The 23,592-nt window shown below is 45.6% G+C and overlaps 1 protein-coding gene across 2 annotated transcripts; it reads right to left on the bottom strand.

Moving 5' to 3' along the window:
* Positions 1 to 9,545: 9,545 nt before the first annotated feature.
* MRPL11 (mitochondrial ribosomal protein L11) lies at positions 9,546 to 12,590 on the bottom strand. Of its 2 annotated transcripts, none has more exons than XM_087422601.1 (5): positions 12,294 to 12,590; positions 11,834 to 11,929; positions 11,302 to 11,395; positions 11,033 to 11,216; positions 9,546 to 9,841 (listed from the first exon to the last, which is right to left on the bottom strand). In XM_087422601.1, exons 1-4 carry the CDS (start codon positions 12,414 to 12,416, stop codon positions 11,053 to 11,055), a joined length of 477 nt encoding a protein of 158 aa, XP_087278727.1. In that variant the 5' UTR covers positions 12,417 to 12,590; the 3' UTR covers positions 9,546 to 9,841; positions 11,033 to 11,052. The 2 variants fall into 2 exon arrangements, with proteins under 2 accessions (XP_087278727.1, XP_004437715.2); XM_004437658.3 differs by having other exon boundaries at positions 11,057 to 11,216; positions 12,294 to 12,583.
* Between the last annotated feature and the right edge of the window lie 11,002 nt (positions 12,591 to 23,592).

Below are 23,592 nucleotides of genomic sequence, written 5' to 3'. Positions count from 1 at the left end.
TTTTCACTCAACATCTGAGTGTACAGTGTGCGGCCCACCTTGTGCTGGAAGATGGAGAGTTTGGAGCTGGGATAGATGCTACCTCTTGCCTTCAAGAGGCTTTGATGTCCAATACTAGAGGGTATTGGGGTCTCCTCCCTGCTCCAGGTTTGCAGGAGCAGAAGGGTCTGTGGGTGAATAGGGGATTCTGCTTGGCATTTTCCTGGACATGGGTTTGAAGTTTCAGGACATGAGCTTCTTTCTTCAGCCTGCTTCTGCAGGGAAGCAGCTTCCCTCTGGGGTCTTGGATCTTCTCACAGCAAACGATAACCACCTCTGTTATCATTGTCTGGGGCTTTCAGCTGACAAACTGTTTCATATCCCTTATTCACTGCAGTGAAGCCTCTGGACAGGCATATTAGCACCATCTCACTGATGAAACAGGATCACAGGTAAAAAGTGATTTGCCCCACAGTTGGTGAGAGGCACAGGTGGACAACATACCCACGTGGTCTCCATCCAAGCCCTGGGCTGTCCCCTCGCACCCCACAGCCAGCAAACCACCATCTCAAGTGGTCCCATCCCAGATTACCCGAGAAGGGCAGGCTTGGGCTGGAGCAGGGGCCTCTTCCCCTCCAGGTCTGCAAGCTAGAACAGACTGCCAACTTCTGAGCAGAACATAACTTAGTTGGCCAAGAGATAAAGAGAAAAAGTTCCAAAAATACTACTTTCCTCTAAGCTTTGGGCCCAACAGCTGCAGGGTGTGGTGGGGGAAGAAGTGAAAATTAGGAGACACAAAGACCTGGATTCAAATCCCACCTCCACCAACTATTTGCTGAGTGGGACCTGAGCCTCAGTTTCCTCACAGCCTCCTGAGGCTGAAAAAAATGGCACTCACCTCCCTAAGATGCTGCTAGGACTCGACGGGGTCTCTTTATGAGCCAAGGAGCACAGAACAGACCTAAGTTATTACAGTGAATTAGAAGGCAATGGTGACCACAAAGGCTTAGAGGAGGTTTCTTTCTCAAGAAGAGGAAAGAAACTCCAGGCCCCAATCTTCCTCCCAGAGAAATATGGGGGCTGGGTTCCAAGAGCTGAGAGCACACCACTGAGGACTCCCCTAAACCTCCTCTCATTCCAAATCCTCTAGCTCTGTGGCTGTGCCCTTCAGAGGGTCCCACGGGAAGGAAGACCTTCCAGAGACCTGTCACCCCTTTTCCACCTTGCATGCATCCTTGGGTGAAACGGGAAGGTGGAGTCTTGCCCTCTGCCTTCTTGTGCATCTATTCTCTAACTTGGACAAAAGAACTGGACCCTGTCTTAGCTCCACTCCTCCCTGGCACCGAGCACAGGGCTGGGTACATGGCAGGTACCAGAAATATTTCATCAAGAGGACCATTTCTAAAGACCAGCCCAAGGATCTGAGCAGAAAGTCACCAATTTCTACCACAAAAATTTGTTCCTAAGTTTCCCAGAGACCAAGGTTGTAACTCTCAGCTTCAAATCTTAAGTGACCATAAGCTCAAGAGACAAACTATGGTCCCACCCAAAAACCTCGCTGGTGGTTATCAAAAACAAGGGACGTCTGAGAAGCTGTAACAGACAAGAGGAGCCTCAGGAAACATGATAATGAAATACATGTATGATTCTAGATGGGATCCTGGAAAAGAAAAAGGACATAGGCTAAAAACTAAGGAAATCTGAATAAAGTACGGACTTTAGTTAATAATAATGTATCAATATTGGCTCATTAATTGTGACAAATGTACCATATAAATTTAAGATGTTAATAATAGGGGAAATAATAGGTATGGAGTATATGGGAACTCTCTGTACTATTGTCACAATGTTTCTGTAAATCTAAATTTATTCTGAAATAAAAAGTTCCTTTAAAAACTAAATAAATTAAAATTTAAAAAATATGTGAGAATAAAGAAACACGTCATTGGTGTTTGGTGGTGGTGTGGGGATAGCAGAGCATGTGTGTTTTGATGAGAAGGGACCCTGACAGTCAGAACCAGAGATCCCGGCAGCCAAGTCCAGCGGAGAGAAAAAATTAAAAGAACCAATGGCTCCACCTGGTGGACAGAGAAGTATCTGCTTCTCTTCCTCTCACTGGCAGGGTCCTTGTGGCTCAGAGCTAGCTTAGAACAGATGGATAAACCGAGATTTCGGGAAAGGAAAGGACTTGCCCAATGGCACCCCTGAAGTCGCTGCAAAGCCAGATCTGACTCTCAGGCAATTCCCTTCCCACTAATACCAGACTCTGCCCCGGGAGCAGAATGTAGGAGAAAGGGCTCAAATTTGGGGGTCATAAAGACTGAGCTTTTAAGTCCTGGCCCTGCAGCCCGATTTTTTCATGGGATGAATATTTACAACACCTAATGTGCTAGGAACCGTTCTGGGTGCTAGAGATGCAGCAGTGAACAAGACAGACAAGGCCCCTGGGCGCACAGAGCATACATTCTGGTTTTGGGGAGACAAAACAAAAAGTAAATAAGTCAAAAAAGAGCATACAGTATGTACAATAAAGGAAAGACCCAGGGGCTGTGGCAGAGAACCACAGCTCTGCTTTAGAGTGGGGCATCAGAAAGCCCTTTCTAAGGTGACGTTGAGCTCAGACCTAAAAGATGAGAAACAGGAATAAGAATGTCCCAGGCCAAAGGAAAGCAAGAGCGGACGTATTTAGACGGGGAAGGATTTGACCTGTTTAAGGAACAGCAAGAAATTCAGTGTGGCTGGATCACGGGCAGCAAGAGGAAGAGCGGTTGGAGAAGAGGAAAAAGATTACTCAGGGCCTTTCGACCATGTTAAGAAACTTAGATTTTATTTCATGTGTGATAGGAATCCACTGAGGAGATTTAAGCAGGGGAGTGACACAATAGGATTCACATGCTTAAGCCATCCCTCTGACAGTTGTGTGGAGAATGGATTGGAGGAGTAGAAGCAGAGAGACCGTTAGGATTCTGCAGTGATCCAGGCAAGGGGAGATGAGAGCTTTCACCAGACACAGATGGAGGTAAGTGGCTGGGTCTGGAATATTATGGAGACAGAATTAACATGATTTGTTAATGGATTTAAAGTGGGGATGAAGAAAAGAGAGGAGTCTTGTGTCTCTGACTTTAGTAACTGGGTGAGGGATTGCTGTTTATTTAGACTGAGATGAGATGAATATCAAGATCTTTGGAGTGTCCTCTGATGCCTAGCAGGACTAATTCAAAACCTCTCTGGACGAGGGCACATCCATCCTAGGCCTCAAGGAGCTTCCAAAAATAACCTGTCACAGGCATTGAGCAAGACACAGTCAAAGATAACCAGACACACAAGGAACCAAGACTATAGGAGCAAGAACTAACAATGACAGACCTGCCCAGGCTTCATATATGGGAATAACCAGCCACTGACTTTAAAACAACTATATTTTGCATGTTTAAAGAAAGAATTACAAAGTCAAGATGATCTGCAGGGAACGTGAAATGATAACAGTGATAAAGCAGAAGAAAAGGAACCAATAGACCTTCTAGAAATGAAAAATGTGAAAACTAAAATTTAAAACTCAAATAGAAAACAATTGCAATTGGAAAATTGGAAGAGCCAGCAAGTCTTAGAGCCATATCAAGCATCATTTTTTGGGGGGGCCAAAGATTATAAAACAATGTGCTGAATGGCCCATTTGTACATTGTCTAAAAACCAACTGCCTGCGATCTGGGTAATTTAATGTATTACAAGCTACTATAATCTATACTAGGTCAAGTTTTAGTGAAAGTACACAATCTAAAATATTATTTTCTATTTCAGTTATTTGAGCACCTCGAAGGAAAGAAAATCACACTATTGATATAACAAAAACATATCATTAAAAATCAGTATTTGAAGAAAAATTGTTGACGTATACTGCATATGGAGAATAATTGTGTCATACACAGTGGCAGCCACTTACGTATGATGGTTTATTATACAACGTTTCATTGCGATGACTAGAAAAACATTAATAAGTTGTAAAATTCATGTTGCTAAAGACATCATAGAGCTGTAGAAACAACAAGAACTAGACGAACTAAAATTCCAGAGAGAAAAGAGCCTTCATGTGCAGCTGATGAGCATTAGTCATCTTCCCTGGAGACACTTCCTTGTTCGAGGTTCAGGCTGATTGGGTTTAGTCCAGGCAGAGGGAATCCACTGGGAGTAAGCTTTTGGGTGGTCAGGAGGAGCTGATGTAATGGAATGGAAACCAGATGACCCCCCAAATATGTGGCCTGTTTTCCCCCATGGAATATTTGCTAAATTCTAGAATGTTGAGGGAGACTGAGAGGCTGAGATAAAAGCTAAAAGGCAAAATAGAATCTCCCATCGACTCATGGTGCTAAGAGGGAGAGACCTTTAATAAGAAGACAGCCTGCTGCAAAGCCATGACCAGTCTCCCCATCAAGACATGTGTAGATTTCAAACCCACATGGGGAGGAATGCTAAACTCAATACCTCTGAGGGCCAGAACTGAATTCCCCCAGTTTTTCAGAGCAAGGAAAATCGGCCTTTCACATTGCAAAAGCAATTCAATGGGGGAAGGATAGTCTTTTCAACAAATGGTACTGGGGTAGTAATTAGATATCCTTAGGGGGAAAAAAGGAACTTCAACATAAGCCTGACATCTTATACAAAAATTAACTCAATATGGGTCACAGATTTAAATGTAAAACATAACTGTACTCTGGATACAGTTTAAGAGGACATGGCTATAGTAAATAAAAGTTTCCATGCTGTGAACAGAGAGCTAAAAAAAAAACCCCATAAATATAAAACTTTTAGAGAAAAACATAGGAGAAAATTTTAGGTATCAAAGGCTTGGTGGAGAGTTCTTAGGCATGACACCAAAAGCATGATCCATAAAAGAAAAAAATTGATAAATTGGACTTCATCAAAATCAAAAACTTTTGCTCTGTGAAAGATCTTGTTAAGAGGATGAAGAGACAAGCTACACAGTGGGAGAAAATATTTGCAAACCACCTACCTGGCAAAGGACTCCTGTCTAAAACTTTCAAAACTTTCAAAACACAGCAGTAAAACAAACAAACAATCCATTAGAAAATGGACAAAAGACATGAAGAGACATTTCACCAAAGAACACATACATGTAGCAAATAGCACACGAAAAGATATTCAACAACTCTAGCCATTAGGACAACACAAATTAAGACCACAATGAGATACCACTACCCACCTATTAGAACAACTAAATGAGAACAATAATAATGGCAATTCCAAGTGCTGGTGAGGATGCAGAGAAACTGGATCACTCATACATTGCTGGTGGGAATGTAAAATGGTGCAGTTACTCTGGAAAAGAATTTTGCAGTTTCTTAAAAAACTAAACATACACTTACCGTATGACCTAGCAATTACACTCCTGGGTATTTATCCCAGAGGAATGAAAAGTCTTTCAGGAATGCTCATACCAGCTTTATTTGTAACAGCCAAAAAGTGGAAAAAACAAAATGTCCTTAGATAGATGAATGATAAAACAGACTGGTGCATCCACACCTTGGGATACCACCCAGCAATGTAAAGGAATGAACTAGTGATACACACAACAACTTGGGTGGATCTCAAAGGCATTATGCCAAGAAAAAAGACAACCTCAAAAGGACACATACTGTAAGAGTCCACTTATATAACATTCTAGAAATGAGAACAAAGACCTCCCTCTTATAGAGGTGGAGAACAGATTAGAGGGTGCCAGCGATTACAGATAGCGGGGGAGAGGGGATGGGTATGACTATAAAGAAGAAAAAGCAATCAAGGTGGGAGCTGTGGGGTCTTTTACAACCTAATATCGGAAATGACATAACATCACTTCTGCACAGTCTCTTGGTGACATAGCCCGACCCTGGAAAGTTGTAGGAGAGTGTCAGTTACTAGGAGGTGGAGATCTTCGGGGACCATTTTGGAGGGGGGCTATCACACCAACTGATGCTGTTACAAGAACATCTAGAACATAAGGATAGAAAACGTTTGAGCAGATGTAAAAAAGATAAATCATACTAACTCTAAACAAAAGAGAGATTGGTATAGGCATATATAATAACAAACACAAGAGACTTTAAGACTAAAAGCGTTACAAGGCAAAGAGTGAATGGGAGATGAAGAGGTATAGACAGTGTGTTTAGACACTTCTTTTAGGTCTTACAGTGAGAGAAAACAGAGAAATGGGGCAGTGGCTAAAGGGAGATGTGACGCCAGAGAAGCTGCTTGCTTTGTAATGACACTCGAGTATGCATGTGTGCTCAAGAACATAACCCGGAGATAACAACTGCTGCCCTTTATTGAGGACTTGCAATACGCCAGTCGTTGCTCTGAATACTTTCTATGCATTAATTTATTTAATCTTATTTTTTTTCACTTTTTTTTGGTATGTGGGAGGAAGATCGGCCCTGAGCTAACATCTGCCAATCCTCCTCTTTTTTGCTGAGGAAGACTGGCCCTGGGCTAACATCCATGCCCATCTTCCTCCACTTCATATGGGACGCCGCCACAGCATGGCTTGCCAAGCGGTGCGTCGGTGTGCGCCCGGGATCCGAACCGGCGAACCCCGGGCCGCTGCAGCGGAGCGCGTGCACTTAACCGCTTGTGCCACCGGGCCGGCCCCTAATTTATTTAATCTTTACCACAAACCCCCTTCTTTTTACATTACTTCCCTATGACTTTTTATTTTATAACTGGAAGTTTGTACTTTTTTTTTTTTTTTGGTGAGGACGATTAGCCATGAGCTAACATCTGTTGCCAATCCTCCTCTTTTTGCTGAGAAAGACTGGCTCTGGGCTAACATCAGTGCACATCTTCCTCTACTTTATACGGGATGCCGCCAAAGCATGGTTTGATAAGTGGTGCATAGGTCCGCACCCAGGATCCGAACCTGCGAACCCTGGGCCCCCGAAGCGGACAGCAAGACCTTAACCATCACACCACCAAGCCGGCCCCTGGAAGTTTGTCCTTTTTGACCTCCTCCACCCATTTCACCCACCTCCCACCCCCCACCTCTGGTAACCACCAATCTGTTCTCTGTATCTATGAGTTCAGGTTTTTGTTTGTTTGGGGTTTTTTTTTTTGTTTTTAGGCTCCACATATAAATGAGATCATATGGTATTTGTCTTTGTCTGACTTACTTCACTTAGCATAACGCCCTCAAGTTCCATCCACGTTGTCATGAATGGCAAGATTTCCTTCTTTTTATGGCTGAATAATATTCCATTGCATATATTTACCTCATTTTCTTTATCCATTCATCCATCTATGGACATTCAGGTAGTTTCCATATCTTGGCTATTGTAAATAATGCTGCAATGAACATGGGGGTGCAGACATCTTTTTGACTTAGTGTTTTCATTTTCTATTGATAAATATCCAGAAGTGAAATTGTTGGATCATATGGCAGCTCTATTTTGAGAAAGCTCCACGCTGTTTTCCAGAGTGGCTGCACCAGTTTACATTCCCACCAACAGGGCACAAGTGTTCCCTCTTCTCCACATCCTCACCAACACTTGTTATTTCCCGCCTTCTTGATGATAGCCATTCTATCAAGTATGAGGTGATATCTCATTGTGGATTTGATTTGAATTTCCCTGATCGCTAATGATGTTGAGCACCTGTTGGCCATCTGTATGTCTTTTTTTGGAAAAATGTCTATTCAGATCCTCTGCCCATTTTTTAATTAGATTTTTTTTTCTATTGAGGTGTATGAGTTCTTTGTGTATTTGGGATATTAACCCCTTACCAGATACATGATTTGCAAATATTTTCTCCCGTTTGGGGGCTGCCTTTCCGTTGTGTTGATGTTTCCATTGCTGTGTAGCTTTTTATTTTGCTGTAGTCCCACTTGTTTGTTTTTGCTTGTTGTTGCCTTTGCTTTTGGTGTCGAATCCAAAAAATCATTGCCCAGACTGATGTCAAGGCACCTATGTTTTCTTCTAGTTCTTCTAGGATTTTTATGCTTTCAGGTCTTATGTTCGAGTCTTTAATCCATTTTGAGTTAATTTTTGTGTCTGACGTACAATAGCGGTCGTTTCATTCTTTTGCATGTGAATGGTGTTATTTTCCCAACACCATTTATTGGAGACATTGTCCTTTCCCCACTGTATATTGTTGGCTCCTTTGTTGTAAATTAATTGACTATATATGTATGGGTTTATTTCTGGGCTACAACAACCTTTTGAGGTAAGCACTATTTTCTCTATCGTATAGATGAGAAGTTTAAGGCACAGAGTAGTTAAGTAACTTGCTCAAGACCACAAAGCCAGGGAGCACAGAACTGAGGGTGGCCTCTGGCCCGACAACCAACAAGAAACTGAGGCCCTCAGTCCAACTACCCAGAAAGAACTAACTGCTGCCAACAAACACTTGAGTTTGGAAGTAGATCCTTCCTCAGTCAATCCTCAGATGAGACCACAGTCCCAGCTGACAGATTGATTGAAGCTTTGGGAGACCCTGAAGCAGGGAACCAAATGATGTTCATCACAGGGTTGTATGTATTTTTTTTTTAAAAGCCAACAACAAAGTACCCAACAGTTGAAGACTTGGTTAAATAAATCATGATCCACCCATAAGACAGAATACTAAGTAATCATTAAAAATTGTTTTAGGAAGATAATAAAAAAGTCCTAGATAATCGCCAAGTTAAAAATAAAAGTGGAACACAACAATATCTGGAGTATTACCCCAATTTGTGTTTTTAAAAAGCATGATATATAAATACACACACAAGAAAAAAAGAGTAGAAAAGATACACACCAAAATATTTGCAGGAGTCTCATCTGGGTGGTGAGATTACACGAGGTTTTTATTTTCTTGTGTTTTTCTATGCTTTTCAAATCTTCTCAGTGTAAAACAAAGTGCCTAGTGCATAAGAGGTGCTTGGTAAACGCAAAGCCCATTTCTCCCAACTCCTCCTCTCTTTTCTGAGGACGAGGGTCCCTGATGTTCTGAATAATGGAGAAAACAAAAAGCCAGGGGCTTCCCAGGGATTTCTCCCACCTTGGGCAGGTACCTACCGAAGGTAGGGTCTGTAGCCATGAACCCCACTATAGTTCATGTTCAACTAACACCTGACCCAAAGCCAGGGTCAGCTTAATAGAGGGGCCTGAAGTAGCCCCTGGATCTGGGGCACTCTGTGCAGTAATCCTGCTTGGGGCTGTGACCTGAATTCCCCACTGGAGTCTGTTTCTATTGAGGTAGCAAGTCCCCAAGAGCTAAGAGATATTTCTGATGTGAGCAAAAGCAACATCTGCTGCTTCTGTACACCCAAGTGCCAGCATCCGTGGCCCCCACCCACCCTGCCCATTCTCTCACCCTTGGAAAGGGGGAAAACACAGGATTTCAAATCGGAAGGCCAGGATCCTACTCTACCTCTGCCAATTCAGAACCTGGGCAAGTCGTTCTGCTTGGCTGAGCCTCAGATCACACACCTGAGAAGCAGCATGAAGACCCCTACTTCCTAGGGCAGCTAATGTCCATCCATGGTGGCTACCGTCAGTACTGTTCCCTTTCCCTGGGGTCCCAAGGCAGAAGTCAAGAATCGGTGACAAAGGACGTTTATTCAGGCTTGATCCTCTGATACAGCCATACATGTAAAAATATATAATTTAAAGTCAGAAAAACAATAATCAGATTGGTGTGACCTCCCTTCCTCCCCTTTGTCACAGCCTTCCGAACTGGCCCCTTTCCCAGCTGCTCCCTTCAAAATCCTGGAGTGTGGGGGACAGGGGTCACTTCTTGGCAGCTTCTGCCTGGGCTGCCAAATCTGCCTCTTTCTGAGCAGCCAGGAACACGGCTCGCTCCTTCTGGAAAGCTGCCAGCTCTTCTGAACTGAGGCTGCAGGTGCAGAAAAACAGATGGTAAGTGAATGGCTGGTCTCTGGCGGGGAGCTCACAGTGCCCGTGTCACAGTCTCAGAACCCTTTCTCCCCTCCTGGACTTCCCAGCCTCCATACCTTTGCTCATCTGCTTCCTCTGCCAGGAACACCACCCCACCACCCCCACCACCTCTGCCTTTTATTCCCTTCTTAAAGCCCTACTCGTCCTTTGAGTCCTTAGCTACATCCCAGTCCAGATTAACTGGCCCTTCCTCTGTGTCTCAAAACATTTGTACAATGAAGTCCTCGGGCTATGCGTGTGTGTCTCCCTCAGAGCAGGGATTTACTCACTTCCGCACTCACAGTAAAAGTAAAGATCTGAGAAAAGTAAAATCCATCTACGCTTTTCTGTGCATGTTCCATGCTTAACCCCACTCCTCTTGGGAAACAAGCAACCGTCAGCTTTGGCATGAGGTGTGACACCAGCAGCAAGAGGCCAATAAAGGGCTGAGTGCTGCCCCTGCTGTTCTCTGAGCTAAATGCTCTCCCGCCCAACATCTCACTTCAAGGAAACAATTCCTGAGCTCACCCAAAGCCCATTGAGCGGGTCCCCTGTTGGCCTTGGGGTCAAGTCTGAACTTGAGACCCGACTGGTCCCTGTTTGCCTCGCCTCCCGCATACTATTTCCCACTCTGCCTCCAGTACTGTGCACCCAGATCACCTGAACTTCCTTCCTTCGCTCTTTCACCTTCCATGCCCCACAGGGATTATTCTACTTCTTGGAACCCCTGCCCTCAGTCTTTGACCTCCTTTTCCAGGTCTCTACTTAGATGTCACCTCCCCTACAAGCCTTCATTGACACACTGGGAAAAATTAGGAGCCGTATGCTCTGTTCTCAAGACACCTGTAGTTCCTTTTATCAACACTGACCATCCGGCAGTCTACTGCTCCATTTATGGATCTGCCTCCATCCCTGGGCTGTGAGCTTGTTAGGAGTAGGGCCAAGTATGGGCTACCTCCTTCCTAGCTGCATCCAATATCCAGAACAATGTCTAACACATAATGAGTACTTAAATGTATTCCAAATGAATGAATGAGGCCCCCCACCTCCAAGAATCTAAGGTCCTTAGACTCAGAAGCTGGCTCTCCCACTATAATGGGCCCTCTCAGCTTTGGGCCAGAGTCAAGAACTTTCCAGGCCCTCCTCTTACACTGCGCCTCCCCAGGACACTCACTCCTTCACCACACGAATGCCCAGGGAACGGGCTGAGCCAATGATGGAGCGGACAACAGAGGACAGGGGCACGTCCTGCAGGGCGAAGGCGTCGTCCTGAGCTTTGACGCGAGCGATTTCATACACGTGCTTCAAGGTCACCAGGCCTGCCACCTCTTTCCCTGGGAGGAAGGAACAAGTAGCCCTTCAGGTATCATGCCTCCTTCCAGAACCCCCAGAATCCCAAGTGCCTACCCTGACACTCACCTGTCTGCCGGGCCCCCTTCTCAATCCCAGCAGCTGCCTTCAGGAAGTAGGAAACAGTAGGTTGTCCAATCTTGATTTCAAACGTCCTGTCAGGCTTAATGGAAAAAGGAAATATGAGACTATCTCTTCCTACTTCCCCCAACCCCTGCCGCCCTAGCCCAGAGAACTTTTAACTTCCTGTCCCCCCTTCCCTAGACTCATCTTCCGATGGTGTCCCTCTAACTGACCACAAAAGCACAGGAAAAATAAATCTGCAGCAAACATCCCTGTCACCTCTCTTCCAGGCCCAACTCTGCTCTGGAAGCCCCAGTGAGATGGCGAGGCAAAGGGAAGAACTGCCCTGCCGCAGGGTGGGCTCAGAAAAGACACAGTCTAGTCTCCACCGTGCAAATGGGGAAAGTGGGGCCTAGTAACAGGAAGAGACTTCCCCCAAGTTAGAAGCAGAGGAGCAATCGCAGGTGACCAGCTCCAGGACCTAGGGAGAAGAGCGGGACTGAGAAGGAAACTGGGGATCAGAGTCCTGACTCCGCACCTGCACAAAAATCTTGGTAGGCAGAGGAATGCCTTCTTTGATGTCCTTTGTCTTCTCGTTGAACTCCTTGCAGAACTGGTTGATGGAAACGCCTCGCTGTGAGGTAGGCACGGGGTTAGTGTGGGGAGGAAGAGATAGCTTCCTACCACCCAGGAGGCTCCGTCTGTTTTCTCCTCCTACTTCACTTCTCTATGTTCTCATTCTCTTTCCCCTACCCAGATTAAACTACCACTTCATATGCCAGACGATCTGTATGCACATCCTTCTTTATCCTCACAACAGCCCGCTGAGGAAGTTGAGGCGCAGAGGCTATGTAACTAACGCAAGGACATAAAGCGTGTGAGAAGCAGACCCGAGCTTTGAACCGAGGCCTCCCTGGCTCCAGCGCCTGCGCCCTCCACCCGCGTACGAGCTCCCACCCTCCGATGCCTCCCAAGCCAAGTTCCAGCCGCGGCTGCACCTGACCCAGGATGGGGCCTAGTGGGGGCCCGGGCATGGCCTGGCCTGCCCGTACGATGGTCCGGATCACGCCGCCGGCCTCGGGCTTCCTGAGGGCCCGAGTGGCCCGGCTTAGCTTCGACATGATGCTGGGTTCCCGGGCTTAGTTCGCTTCAGGGCAGAAGCACGGCGGCGCCGCCATCTTGGATCAGAGGTCAAGGGTCCTCACGTTAGGTTAGGGCAGGTGAAGCCAACAAATAGCGTTGTTTCAATCCTTCCGCCCTCCAACTAGTAAGACAAGGAGGGTGAGATAAAGAGACGAAAACTTTTAACTTGCCATCTGAAGATAGGGGAAGGACCCGAATGGCTCGGGTCCACACATTCCTCCTGGAGAGCACACAGGCAATACCTCGAGCAGCTAAACTGGAGGACGGGGACCTTAACCCCCGCATAGCATTGTGGGTATGGTAGTTTTGACCGCTTATGAAAAATCCCGCAGACTGTTGTGCGCTGGGGCGCTATCTGCTGGACATGGTGATTATCCTTGAGCTTGAAATGAATCTAGAGCGTGTTCTTAGGAGTGGGCATTTATTTACTCTCTGAGCCTGTTTCTTCACCTGTTGTTGAAAGGCAATATGGATAAAAGTACAGAACCTGGAGGCAAACCACCCGGTTGCTCCTCTTGCTGGCTGTGAACTTGATAAAGTTACTTAATTTATGCTCAGTCTCCTCCCCCTACAATGGGGATTATAATATGCAGCACCTACTCCTGGGGCTTGTTGTGAGGACTGAGTTAGCAAAATGCTTTAGAACAATGCCTGGCACCTAGGAAGCATGTGCTGTTAACTGTACAACGAAGACAAAACCTTCACAGAGTTGTGAGCCTTAACAGACCAGGAACATGTTTGACACATCACCTGTGTCCAGTAAAATAAGCCAGCATCTTATTATATCATTTAACTTTTTTTTGTTGTTTTTTAGCACTTGCTATATGCCAGGCACTGTGATAAGCAGTTTCGGGGCATTATTACCTCACTTAATCCTCAAAATGGCATGAGGTAAATTGCTTTATTATACCTCGTTTACAAATGAGAAAGTCGAGGCACAAATAGGGGGCCTACTCTGTAAGTAACGGGGCTGGGAAGGAAATATTGAGATTATCTGATTCTAGACCTTGTGCTCTTTACCTCAACTCTGCACCTTCTCATCTAGTGAAATGAGATAATCCACGTAAGACCACACTAAATTGTGAGTCACATAAATTTCTTTATTATGAATTTGTGTTAGACTCCCACTAATTAAATGTGATTATTCCTGCCTCTGCAGTCTGTTAGGTTCTTTATAACATTCAGCCTCATTAGCCTTATCAAGGCTCTGGAACCAAGCTGGCTCTTTGATTTACTAGTTGTAAAACCTTGGGCACGATAATTAACTTCCCCGTGCTTCGATTTCCTCACTAATAAAATAGGGCTAATAATAGTACATACCTCACAGGAAGTTAGTTAATTCAGGTAAAGCACTTAGAAGAGGGTCTGGCCCAGAGCAAGCCAAGCTGGGTATGATTTATCTGTGGGTGCCCCACACCATCCAGCCTTTATTTACAAATCAAGAAATAAATCCTTTCCAAATGAAGGAATCAGGAAGCAAAGGGGCATGGCAGGTGCTCAGGGAGCCAAGAATGCAGCCTGAAACAAACTGGGCTCTGTTGGGTGCAATTACCACTTCCCAGCAATGAAAGGACAGTTTTTATTATTCCGGCTCTGACGGATTATAAGTAAACAATTCCCTCATCTACCTTTGGAAACGTGTGAGGTCAGAGTGTTCTGTGGCAAAGATGAGGCTGGACGGGTGAATGGGGACCACGTTATACAAGCCTTGTCAGCCCTGTGAAGGAGTGTGGGCTGTGCAGTAGGAAGCCGTGAAGACTTAAGCATTTGCATCGTATTTGCATTTGAAAAGGTGACCCTGGCCTGGGTTGTAAAGGGACTGGAGGACAAGGATTGAATGCAGGCAGACCCATTAGGCCAGGGCAGGAAGATGGTGGAGAGATGATGGTGGCTTGGGACCAATTCAAGAGATACTTAGAAGACAGAATTTATCTTAGTCAACAGATGCTTGTGCAGTATGAACTGTGTCCATTTTTATGAGTAGTAATTCATTTAAACCTCATTACAACCCTACAGGGTAAGGGTACTATTATTATCCCCATTTTATAGATGAGGAAACTAAAGCACAGAGAGGTTGTCACTTGTCCAAAGTTACACTGCTAGAAAGTGGCAGAGTTGGGATTTGAACCCAGACCATTTGGCTCTAGAATTCATGCACTTAACCACTCCCTAGTCTGCCTTGCGAATCAACAGCACTTAGTGCTTCATGGGGAATTTGTGGGAGGAGGGGGAAAGAGGCATCAAGGGTGATGCCCAGGATTCTGGCATGGAGAGTTTGGCAAATGAATGATAACGCCTTTCACTTTTGATGTGGGAAACACGGGAGCTACAGGGTTTGAGCTACAGTTGGGTTTGGAGGTGTCTGTGTGATACCCAGCTACAGGGTCTGGTCTGGGAGAGAAGCTTGAGCTGCAGACAGAAGTGCTGGCATCTGTAGCATAGAGATTGATAGTCCTTGAGGCCAGGGTCAGGAGTGAGATTGCCTGGGGTGGGGAAAAGAGATGAGAAGAGAATTCAGCATTGAAAGAGTGAACAGAGGGAGGAAAGATTGAGCAACAGAAACCAAGAGGGAGCAGCCACAAAGTTAAGAGGTAGACCAGGAGAGTGAGGCATCTCTGAAGCAGCAAGAAAATAGTTTGAGAAAAAGAAAATACTTTGAGAAAAAGAAGCTAAAACTGAGCCTGTGCGCCACAGAAAATGGAAAAGCCTGAACAAAATGTTTGCAAGTAAGGGGTTTGCAGACCCCCAATGTACACAGTATAAAAAGATTCACTGGACTGCAAGGAGAAAGAGCAAGGGGAGATGGAGTGACGAGAGGAGAGATGTAGGAAAGGTCTGTAGCCTGTTTCCCAGGTGGGTTAATTGATTCCAGAAAAGTAGTTAAGGCCAGGGGTCGGTGGGTGGCGAATCCCATTCCCCAAGGAGGCAGCAAGACGCTGGGGAGGGAACAGCTGTGTAGTAACCACAGAAGGCTTGGCAGAAATGCTTGTGTCCTTGTGTGGCAGAAAGGCTCCTATGCTGTGAAGTGTGACAGAGAGAGAGCAGAGAAGCCACCAGCCCTAGAAGGAAAGGCTGACCAGGCCGAGGCCTTCTCAGGGTGGAGGTCCAGTCAGGCCATCTTGACAGGGACCTGTGTGAACAGAGAGCATTGGGTGCCAGAGGTGTCCTGCTCGGGGAAGGGGAAGGAACTCCAAATTTCCACCAATGGAAACAGAGATGAAGTGGAGTCAGAGAAAAGTAAAGTTCTGTATCTTGCACACGGGAAGTATGAATTGAGATCTGTACCCATCACACATAACAATGCTCAGCCCCATGCCTGGTTCCCTGGGAGCCTCGTGTAGCAGCATGGAAGAGTGGACAGAGAAGGGAGAAGGGAGAGGGAGAAGGATGGGTCTTGGTCCATCTGAGACCTCATTAAAATGCAGCTGTCTGGGATCTCCCTCTTAGGATAGCGCCACTTTTCACAGTGCCCCAGGGGATCCTGCTCAGCCTCATCACTCTACAAGCTAAAGTCTATACTTGTAGGTATGGGATTCAAAGCCCTGGATCTAGTCCTGCCAACCCCTCCAACCTGCTACTCCCTACCTCACACCGTACCCTCCAGCCACACCACAGCACGCACACTTCCCTGCTGCCCTGCACTCTCCTGCCTGTGCATATGCATAGAGACCTGGACACTCTCTCCCCTTTTTTTCCTGGCTCCCTCTGCCTCCTCATCCCTCAGGAAGGTGCCTGTTATGGGCTGAATTATCTCCCCCCAAAAGTAATATGTTGAAGGCCACCCCTAGAACCTCGGAATGTGACTGTATTTGGAGATAGGGCCTCACAGAGGTGATTAAGTTAAAATGAGGCTGTTAGGTTGGGCTCTAATCCCATCTGACTGACACTCAATCTTCTTTATAAGAAGAGGAAATTTGGATGTGCAGAGAGACACCAGGGACTCGAGTGCTCAGAAGAAAGACCATGTGAGGACAAAGCGAGAAGGCGCTCTCTGCAAACCAAGGGAAAAGGCCTCAGGAGAAGCCAGACCTGTCGACAACTTGGCCTTAGACAGGGCCTATTGTCCTACGAAACTTGTGCTTCCCTTTTGTGTGTTTGTGTGTGTGTCATGGGCCACAATGAAAATGTATTTCTTACTAATGCTCATGGCCAAAAACAATAGAAAGGCACTGCAGTGGCCTGTGTGACCCTCAGAAATGATGTCACACCTTGCTCGTTTCCATATGTCCGATGTCTGACCTAGGACCTGGCGTGTGGTGGGTCTTTGGGAAATATCTGTGGAACAAATGCCACGATCCTTGCGTATATTATCTCCTCTACTTCCACCTCTGTGACCCTAGTCTCAGCACCAAAATCTTTCACCTGGATGACAACAGCCTCCTAATAGGTGTCTGCTTCCACTTTGGCTCCTCTGCAGACCCTTCTCCAGCAGGCAAGAGGGGTCTTTCTAAAGTATAAGTCAGATTTTATCATTCACTTAGTGAGTGACCCTAATGTTGTCACATCACTCACCTACTCCAATGACTTCCCACCGGAACCCAAGTAAAGTCCTAATTCCTTACCCTGCCCTACAAGCCCCAGTGTGATCTGGCCCCCTCCCCATCCCTCTCTGACCACCTCTCCTCTCCTCCCTCCCTCATTCCACTCCAGCCACACTGACCTCCTTGGTTGCTGTGGTATTGTGATTTATAACAAGAAATATATATTTGGTCTCTGTCCCAGTTCCTGGCACAGATCTCCTAAAACCCTTGGAATTTCCTAAGTGATAAGAGCTATAAAGGAGAAAAGAACAGGGCCGGCCCAGTGGCACAAGTGGTTAAGTGCGCGCACTCTGCTGTGGCAGACGGGGGTTCGCAGGTTTGGATCCTGGGCCCGCACCAACGCACAGCTTGTCAAGCCATGCTGTGGCGGCATCCCATATAAAGTAGAGGAAGATGGGCATGGATGTTAGCCCAGGGCCAGACTTCCTCGGCAAAAAAAAGAGGAGGATTGGCATCAGATGTTAGCTCAGGGCTGATCTTCCTCACACACACAAAAAAAGGTGAAAGGAGAGTCTGTTGTCATTCACAGCAAGCCCTTTTTGATCACATTTGAGTTTGTGTTAATACAGTGATTTTTTGGAAAGCCCCTAGATAACCACAGGATGGGGCTGGTTGCCAGGGGAACCAACAATATGATTAGAGAGTTGGAAATTTCAGCTCCCACCCCCTGACCTCCAGGGAGGGGAGAGGGAGCTGAAGAATGAATTAATCACCAATGACCAATAATTTAATCAATCATGTCTACTTAACGAAGCCTCCTTAAAAACCCAAAAGGACAGGGTTCTGAGAGCTTCCTGGTTGGTGAATATGTGGAGGTGCTAGGAGGGCGATGCTCTCCAAGTGGACGTGGAAGCTCCCCATCCCTCCCCCATACCTAGCCCTCTGCATCTCTTTCATCTGGATGCTCATTTGTACCCTTTGAAATATTCTTTGTAATAAATCAGCAATAGTAAGTAAACTGTTTTCCTGAGTTCTATGAGCCTTTCTAGCAAATAATGGAACCCGAGGAGGGGGTCATGGGAACCTCTGATTTACAGCCAATTGGTCAGAAGCACAGGTGACAACCTGGACTTGCAATTGGCATCTGAAGTGAGGGCAGTCTTGTGGGATTGGGTCCTTAATCTGTGGGGTCTGCACTATCTTCAGGTATATACCTCCAGTGTCAGAATTGAGTTAAATTGTAAGACACCAAGCTTGTGTCTGCCAGAGAGTTTGAGAATGGATTGAGTGTCAGTAGAGAAGAAACACAAAAGGAGTTTTTCTTTACATACGTCCTCAAACCCATCAAGCTATTACTTCTGCTTGGAAGACTGTTCCCCAGACAGGTTCCTTATCCTTCTGAACTCACGTCTAATGCCACCTCTTCAAAGAGGCCATCCCTAACCATCCTAGCCATGTGTAGGAAGAATATTTAATAACATGGAAATACACTTATGATATGCTAAGTGCTCAAAGCAGAATACCGAACTGTGTGTATAGAGTGTGATTACAATTATGTGTGTTTGTCTACACACACTGAGAAGAAAGACTGGAAGGAAAATAAACCCAAATGGTAATAGTGGTTGTGGGTAGTAAAATCGAGAATGATTTTTTTTCTTATTTCTTTTTTTCTTATTTCTATTTTTCTGTACATTAAAAATTTCCTACCTTGAATATCTAAAACTTCGATCAGCAGAATCTTCGGAGTAGTTCAACATAATCCAGAAGGTAAAATCCTCACTTCTCAGCTTGCCTCTCGAGGGTTGCTAGACTTTAGGTTGAACTCACCTTCCAGACTCACACCCTCCTGGCCCTTTGCCCTTCCACTCCCCAACTCACTACACTTAACTGCTTTTAATAGTGGATGCCGTTGGGTCCAATCCATGACCTGGAGGTTCCCCATTCTCTGAAACTGCACCCCCAATCCACAGGGTTGGACTCCAGCAACCACTTTTGTATGCCATGACCCTGCCTGTCTGTAGTTGACTGGCCAGAGGTGAGAATCTCACTCAAGCTGGACCAGAGTTCTTCCCTCTGTAATTTTTAATTAAAAGTTAGAAATTCTGGGGCCGGCCCTGTGGCTTGGCGGTTAAGTGCGCGCACTCCGCTACTGGCGGCCCGGGTTCAGATCCCGGGCGCGCACCGACGCACCGCTTCTCCGGCCATGCTGAGGCCCTGTCCCACATACAGCAACTAGAAGGATGTGCAACTATGACGTACAACTATCTACTGGGAGGCTTTGGGGGGGGAGAAAAAAAAGGAGGAGGATTGGCAATGGATGTTAGCTCAGAGCTGGTCTTCCTCAGCAAAAAGAGGAGGATTAGCACGGATGTTAGCTCAGGGCTGATCTTCCTCACAAAAAAAAAAAAAAAGTTAGAAATTCTATTCTCAGTCTGGGCTGGCTTCTTGAAAGGAGAAGGTATCTAAATCTGGGAGATGTGACGCAGCCATTTCTCACCTCAGGCCAAGTATGTTGGTCTGCAGAGAGGGAAGAATGATGCCAACATACAGAAAGATAAGTAGACAAGAAATGAGGAGAGATGATGCCTTCCAGCTTCCCACCATCTACTGCCACTTCTCAGGAAGGAGAAGTGTTCAGGTTTGTAGGGGTGTCTGTCAGGGTTCTTAATTTCAAGCACAGAAGCCAGTTCTGGACAACCTAGGCAGAAAGAGAATTCATGAAGGGATACTGGGTAAATCACAGAATCTCCAGGCTGCCCAGGGAACTAGGCTCAGTACTCAGGCAAGTGGGAACACCACCCAAAATCATGCCACAAACTAGTCCTAAGAATACCACTGCCTACCACCCCCCACCAGGCACAAACCCAGCACCCACACCACTGGCACCACTGACAGAGGGCTGCAGACTCTGCAGTGGGAACCACTTGCACTGCTACTTCTGAAATTGGACCTAGCCACTGCCACCTCCACCACCGCTCCTTCTTTGGAACTAGTCTAAAGCAGATGCCTCTGATTGGAAGAATCTAAGACGTGTTTGCACCCAGCACCATAGATGCAAGGGATGCTGGGAAAGGGAGTACTGGTTTTGTTTGTTTGTTTGTTTGTTTTTGTTTTTTTGGTGAGGAAGATCAGCCCTGAGCTAACATCCGTGCCAATCCTCCTCTTTTTTTGCTGAGGAAGACCGGCTCTGAGATAACATCTATTGCCAATCCTCCTCCTTTTTTTTTCCCCCAAAGCCCCAGTAGATAGTTGCATGTCATAGTTGCACATCCTTCCAATCGCTGCATATGGCATGCCACCTCAGCATGGCCAGAGAAGCGGTGTGTCAGTGCGCGCCCGGGATCCGAACCCGGGCCACCAGTAGCGGAGTGCGTGTGCCCAACCGCCAAGCCATGGGGCCAGCCCCAGTACTGGTATTTTCAAACTTTATGGCTGTCTCATCAAGTTGGAATTACACACACACACACACACACACACACGCACGGGAAAAGGTTTCACATTAGAGACAGCCAAAAAGTATATCAAATATCTAATTACACTAGGATTGTGTAATATACTCTTATATCTAATTATAGAGTCTCTCTTTTTTTCCTCCTTATGTAACCCATAAATAATATGAAATTCGTGCCAGAAGTGGGATTTGAAAGTAACAGACATTCATAAAAACTATGGCGCTGTCCAAACAGAGGCCAAGTGGTAGGTATGGATGAGTCTCATGTCCTAGGACAAAAGTGGTAGTTTTTGTGTCAGGTGGCAAAGCAGTTAATTCATTTATCCCCCATTGTGTTTTGAGACTTGGGTCAAGTGCCCACCAAGGGTGAAGCTTTGGCATCGCAAAATCAGTTTTCCATGATTCTTAACCCTATGGTAGAAAATGGCTATCTCTGAATCTCCATTCCAAATTCCCAGCAGATGGTATGTGATCAGCCCATCCTGGGTCAGGTTGGCACCCACTCTGTTTGGATGTGGCCAGGGGATGATGTCACAGAAATAGACATGATTGCTGGGGATGCATCATTGGGGATTATGGAGAAGTGGGTTCACTGGGATGCCCCAAAGTAGATTTCTAATAACATTGTTGATGAATGGGTAAATAAATGAATAAACCAGAAGGCTATCAGGATTTGAAGCTCTAGGGATCCTTCCTAGCTCCTCTCATGGTTTTTGCTTCCTTCTCTCTGTGCACCTGCCCTGCCGCCCTGTGTGCTCTCACTGGCTTCCTCAGCTCCCTCGGGTTCTGCCCCCTCTTCACTCACTCTGGTCATGTCTGTCACAGCCTCACCAGCTCCCTCTACCTCCTGACTTTTCACCTGGAACAAGTCCCTACTCATTCAAATTGCAGACTGTGAGGGTTTGATTTAACTGGCTCATCTTATTTTTAACATTTTTATTACAAAATATCACAAACAAACAAAAAGCTCATACAACATAAATATACAGCTTAACAAACTTTTATAAAACAAGTACCCAGGTAAGGACCATTCAGTCAAGAAACTGAGCAGCACCTTGGACAGCACCCTAATGCTCCCAGTGTGCTTCTTCCCAATTATAACCACCATCCTGATTTTTATGCTATGCTATGCTTCCTTGCCTTTCTTCGTTTTTACCACTTAAGTGTGCATCCTGAACTGATACAGCTTAGTTTGGGCTCTTTTTGAGCTTTATATCAATGGAATCATAGAGTATGAATTCTACTATTTGGCTTCTTTTACTCAATGTTGCTTTTTTTGTTTTTGTTCTTTTTTCTTTATAGTAAGAGCTATATTGAGATATAATTCACATATTATACAATTCACTCATTTAAAATGTACAGTTTAGTGGTTTTTAGTATATTCACAGATATATGTAACCCTCATCACAGTCAATTTTGGAACATTTTCATCACCTCAAAAAGAAACGCATACCCTTTAGCCACCACCACTCATTCTGCCATCTCTCCTACCCTAAGACCACTAATCTACTTTCTGTCTCTAAAGATTTCCCTATTCTGACATTTCCTATAAGTAGAGTCACATAATTCGTGGTCTTTTGTGACTGGCTTCTTTCACCTAGCCTGTTTTCAAAGTCCATCCATAGTGTTTTCAAGGTTGTAGATGTATCAGTACTTTGTTCCTTTTTATGGTCAAATAACATTTCATTGTATAGATATACTACATTTTGTTTATCCATTCAACAATTGATGAAACTTGGCTTGTTTCCACCTTTTGGCTATTATGAATAATGTTGCCATAAACATTTGTGTGCAAGTTTTTGTGTGGACATATGTCTTTGTTTCTCTTGGTATACATATAGGAAGGGAATAGCTGGGTCATATGGTAACTCTATATTTAACTGAGGAACTGCTGGACTGTTTTCCTCAGTGGCTGCACCATTTTACAATCCCACCAGCAGTGTGTGAGCGTGCTGATTTCCCCACATCCTAGCAACACTTGACTTTTCCCCCAGTCTTTGGGTTATCCTTTCCTGTTTCTTTGCATGACTTATAATTTTTTGTTGGAAACAGAAGATTTTAGATAATATATTGTAGCAACTTGGTACTGGTCCATCTCCTCTAGGGCTTGTCATTGTTGTTTGCTTGTTTAGTGACTGGCTGGATTATTTTAGTGAAGTCCATCTCCCCCTTCCCGCAGCCTGAGTATAAATCCCCTGTTGCTGGTCCTCAAGGAGTGCAGCTTTGGGTATGCCCACAGTCACCCCGGGATGACAGTGGTTTGGGGAGGGTTTTCCTTGACTGACTCTTGCCCTGACCACATCCAGTTGTTAAGTTCCACTCATTGACAGCTGAGTTCTTTACTGTCTTCAACAACGTCTTGGGACACAAATTGCTCCACAAACTGATCCAATCAAATTCAGAGTCTTTGAAGGAACAGTTCCCGAGGTCAGTGTTTCAGATTTGTTCTGACTCCAGGGGGGTTCCTCCTATTGGTTTCTTTCCCCATTTCTCTCCAGCAAATTAGCAGCCTACAGTTTATCCTCTGTCTCCAGAGTCTATCAATCTTCTCCCAATCGCCTTTTACTGCAACCTCTACTGTTTTTGAGAGTGCCCTTAGGCTTGAACTTGAAATTTCTCCATGCCCTGTTGCAAATGAAGTCAGTTCCTTTGGGGAGGGATTTGGAACTCTTCCTTTTACTATGCGCTTCTGCCCCTAGGGGAAATCTCTGAGCCTTGGCTCTGGTGCTGGCAGGACAATGATGCGCTCCTCCCTGAGTGACCCCCCACTTCAGGATGTACTGCATGGTGGAGGGGTTGTGCAGCAGCCCCAGGTCTCCTCAGCTTCCCCCCACCCCCAGTGGAACCTGCTCCACAAGCTGGCGATTGGGGCTTCAGTATTCTCAGATATGCCATGCCCAAGGTTGAGCTTCCATCCCACAAGTAGGGGCTGAGTGGAGAAAGGAAGCTCCACCTTCCAGCCACACTCACTCAGAACTTAGTCTCAACAAAATGTAGCTGGGTTGGTGACATCCTGCCCCTCCTGGGAAGACAGCCCTCCCACTGGGACCTGAGGACGCAGGGAGCCCTGTGTTCTTGGCTTCTCCAGTGTGGAGAGGGTTTCTGTCTTACTGAGATGGGAAGAGTAGGGAGGCAGCAGGTCTTGGTTTAAATACCACAGACTCTCTTTTCCTACTGAGTTTTAGTAGATTTTCTTTCTTTTAATTTTTAAAATTTCAGCTT

This window comes from Ceratotherium simum, chromosome 34 (genome assembly GCF_057802395.1).
Source record: "Ceratotherium simum simum isolate JZ-2026a chromosome 34, ASM5780239v1, whole genome shotgun sequence".
NCBI lineage: Eukaryota > Metazoa > Chordata > Mammalia > Perissodactyla > Rhinocerotidae > Ceratotherium > Ceratotherium simum.
The sequence above is the reverse complement of the archived record's forward strand: the minus strand, read 5'-3'. Positions and strand labels throughout refer to the sequence as shown.

What these genes read in the sequence shown, in the direction of transcription:
- MRPL11 (XM_004437658.3), bottom strand. Translation starts at nt 12,416, where the DNA reads ATGTCGAAGCTAAGCCGGGCCACTCGGGCCCTCAGGAAGCCCGAGGCC. An exon ending in TAGGCCCCATCCTGGGTCAG is followed by an intron (nt 11,930 to 12,293) that starts GTGCAGCCGCGG and finishes CCTACCTCACAG; the next exon opens with CGAGGCGTTTCCATCAACCA. An exon ending in GGCATTCGTGTGGTGAAGGA is followed by an intron (nt 9,842 to 11,056) that starts GTGAGTGTCCTG and finishes CTGCACCTGCAG; the next exon opens with CCTCAGTTCAGAAGAGCTGG.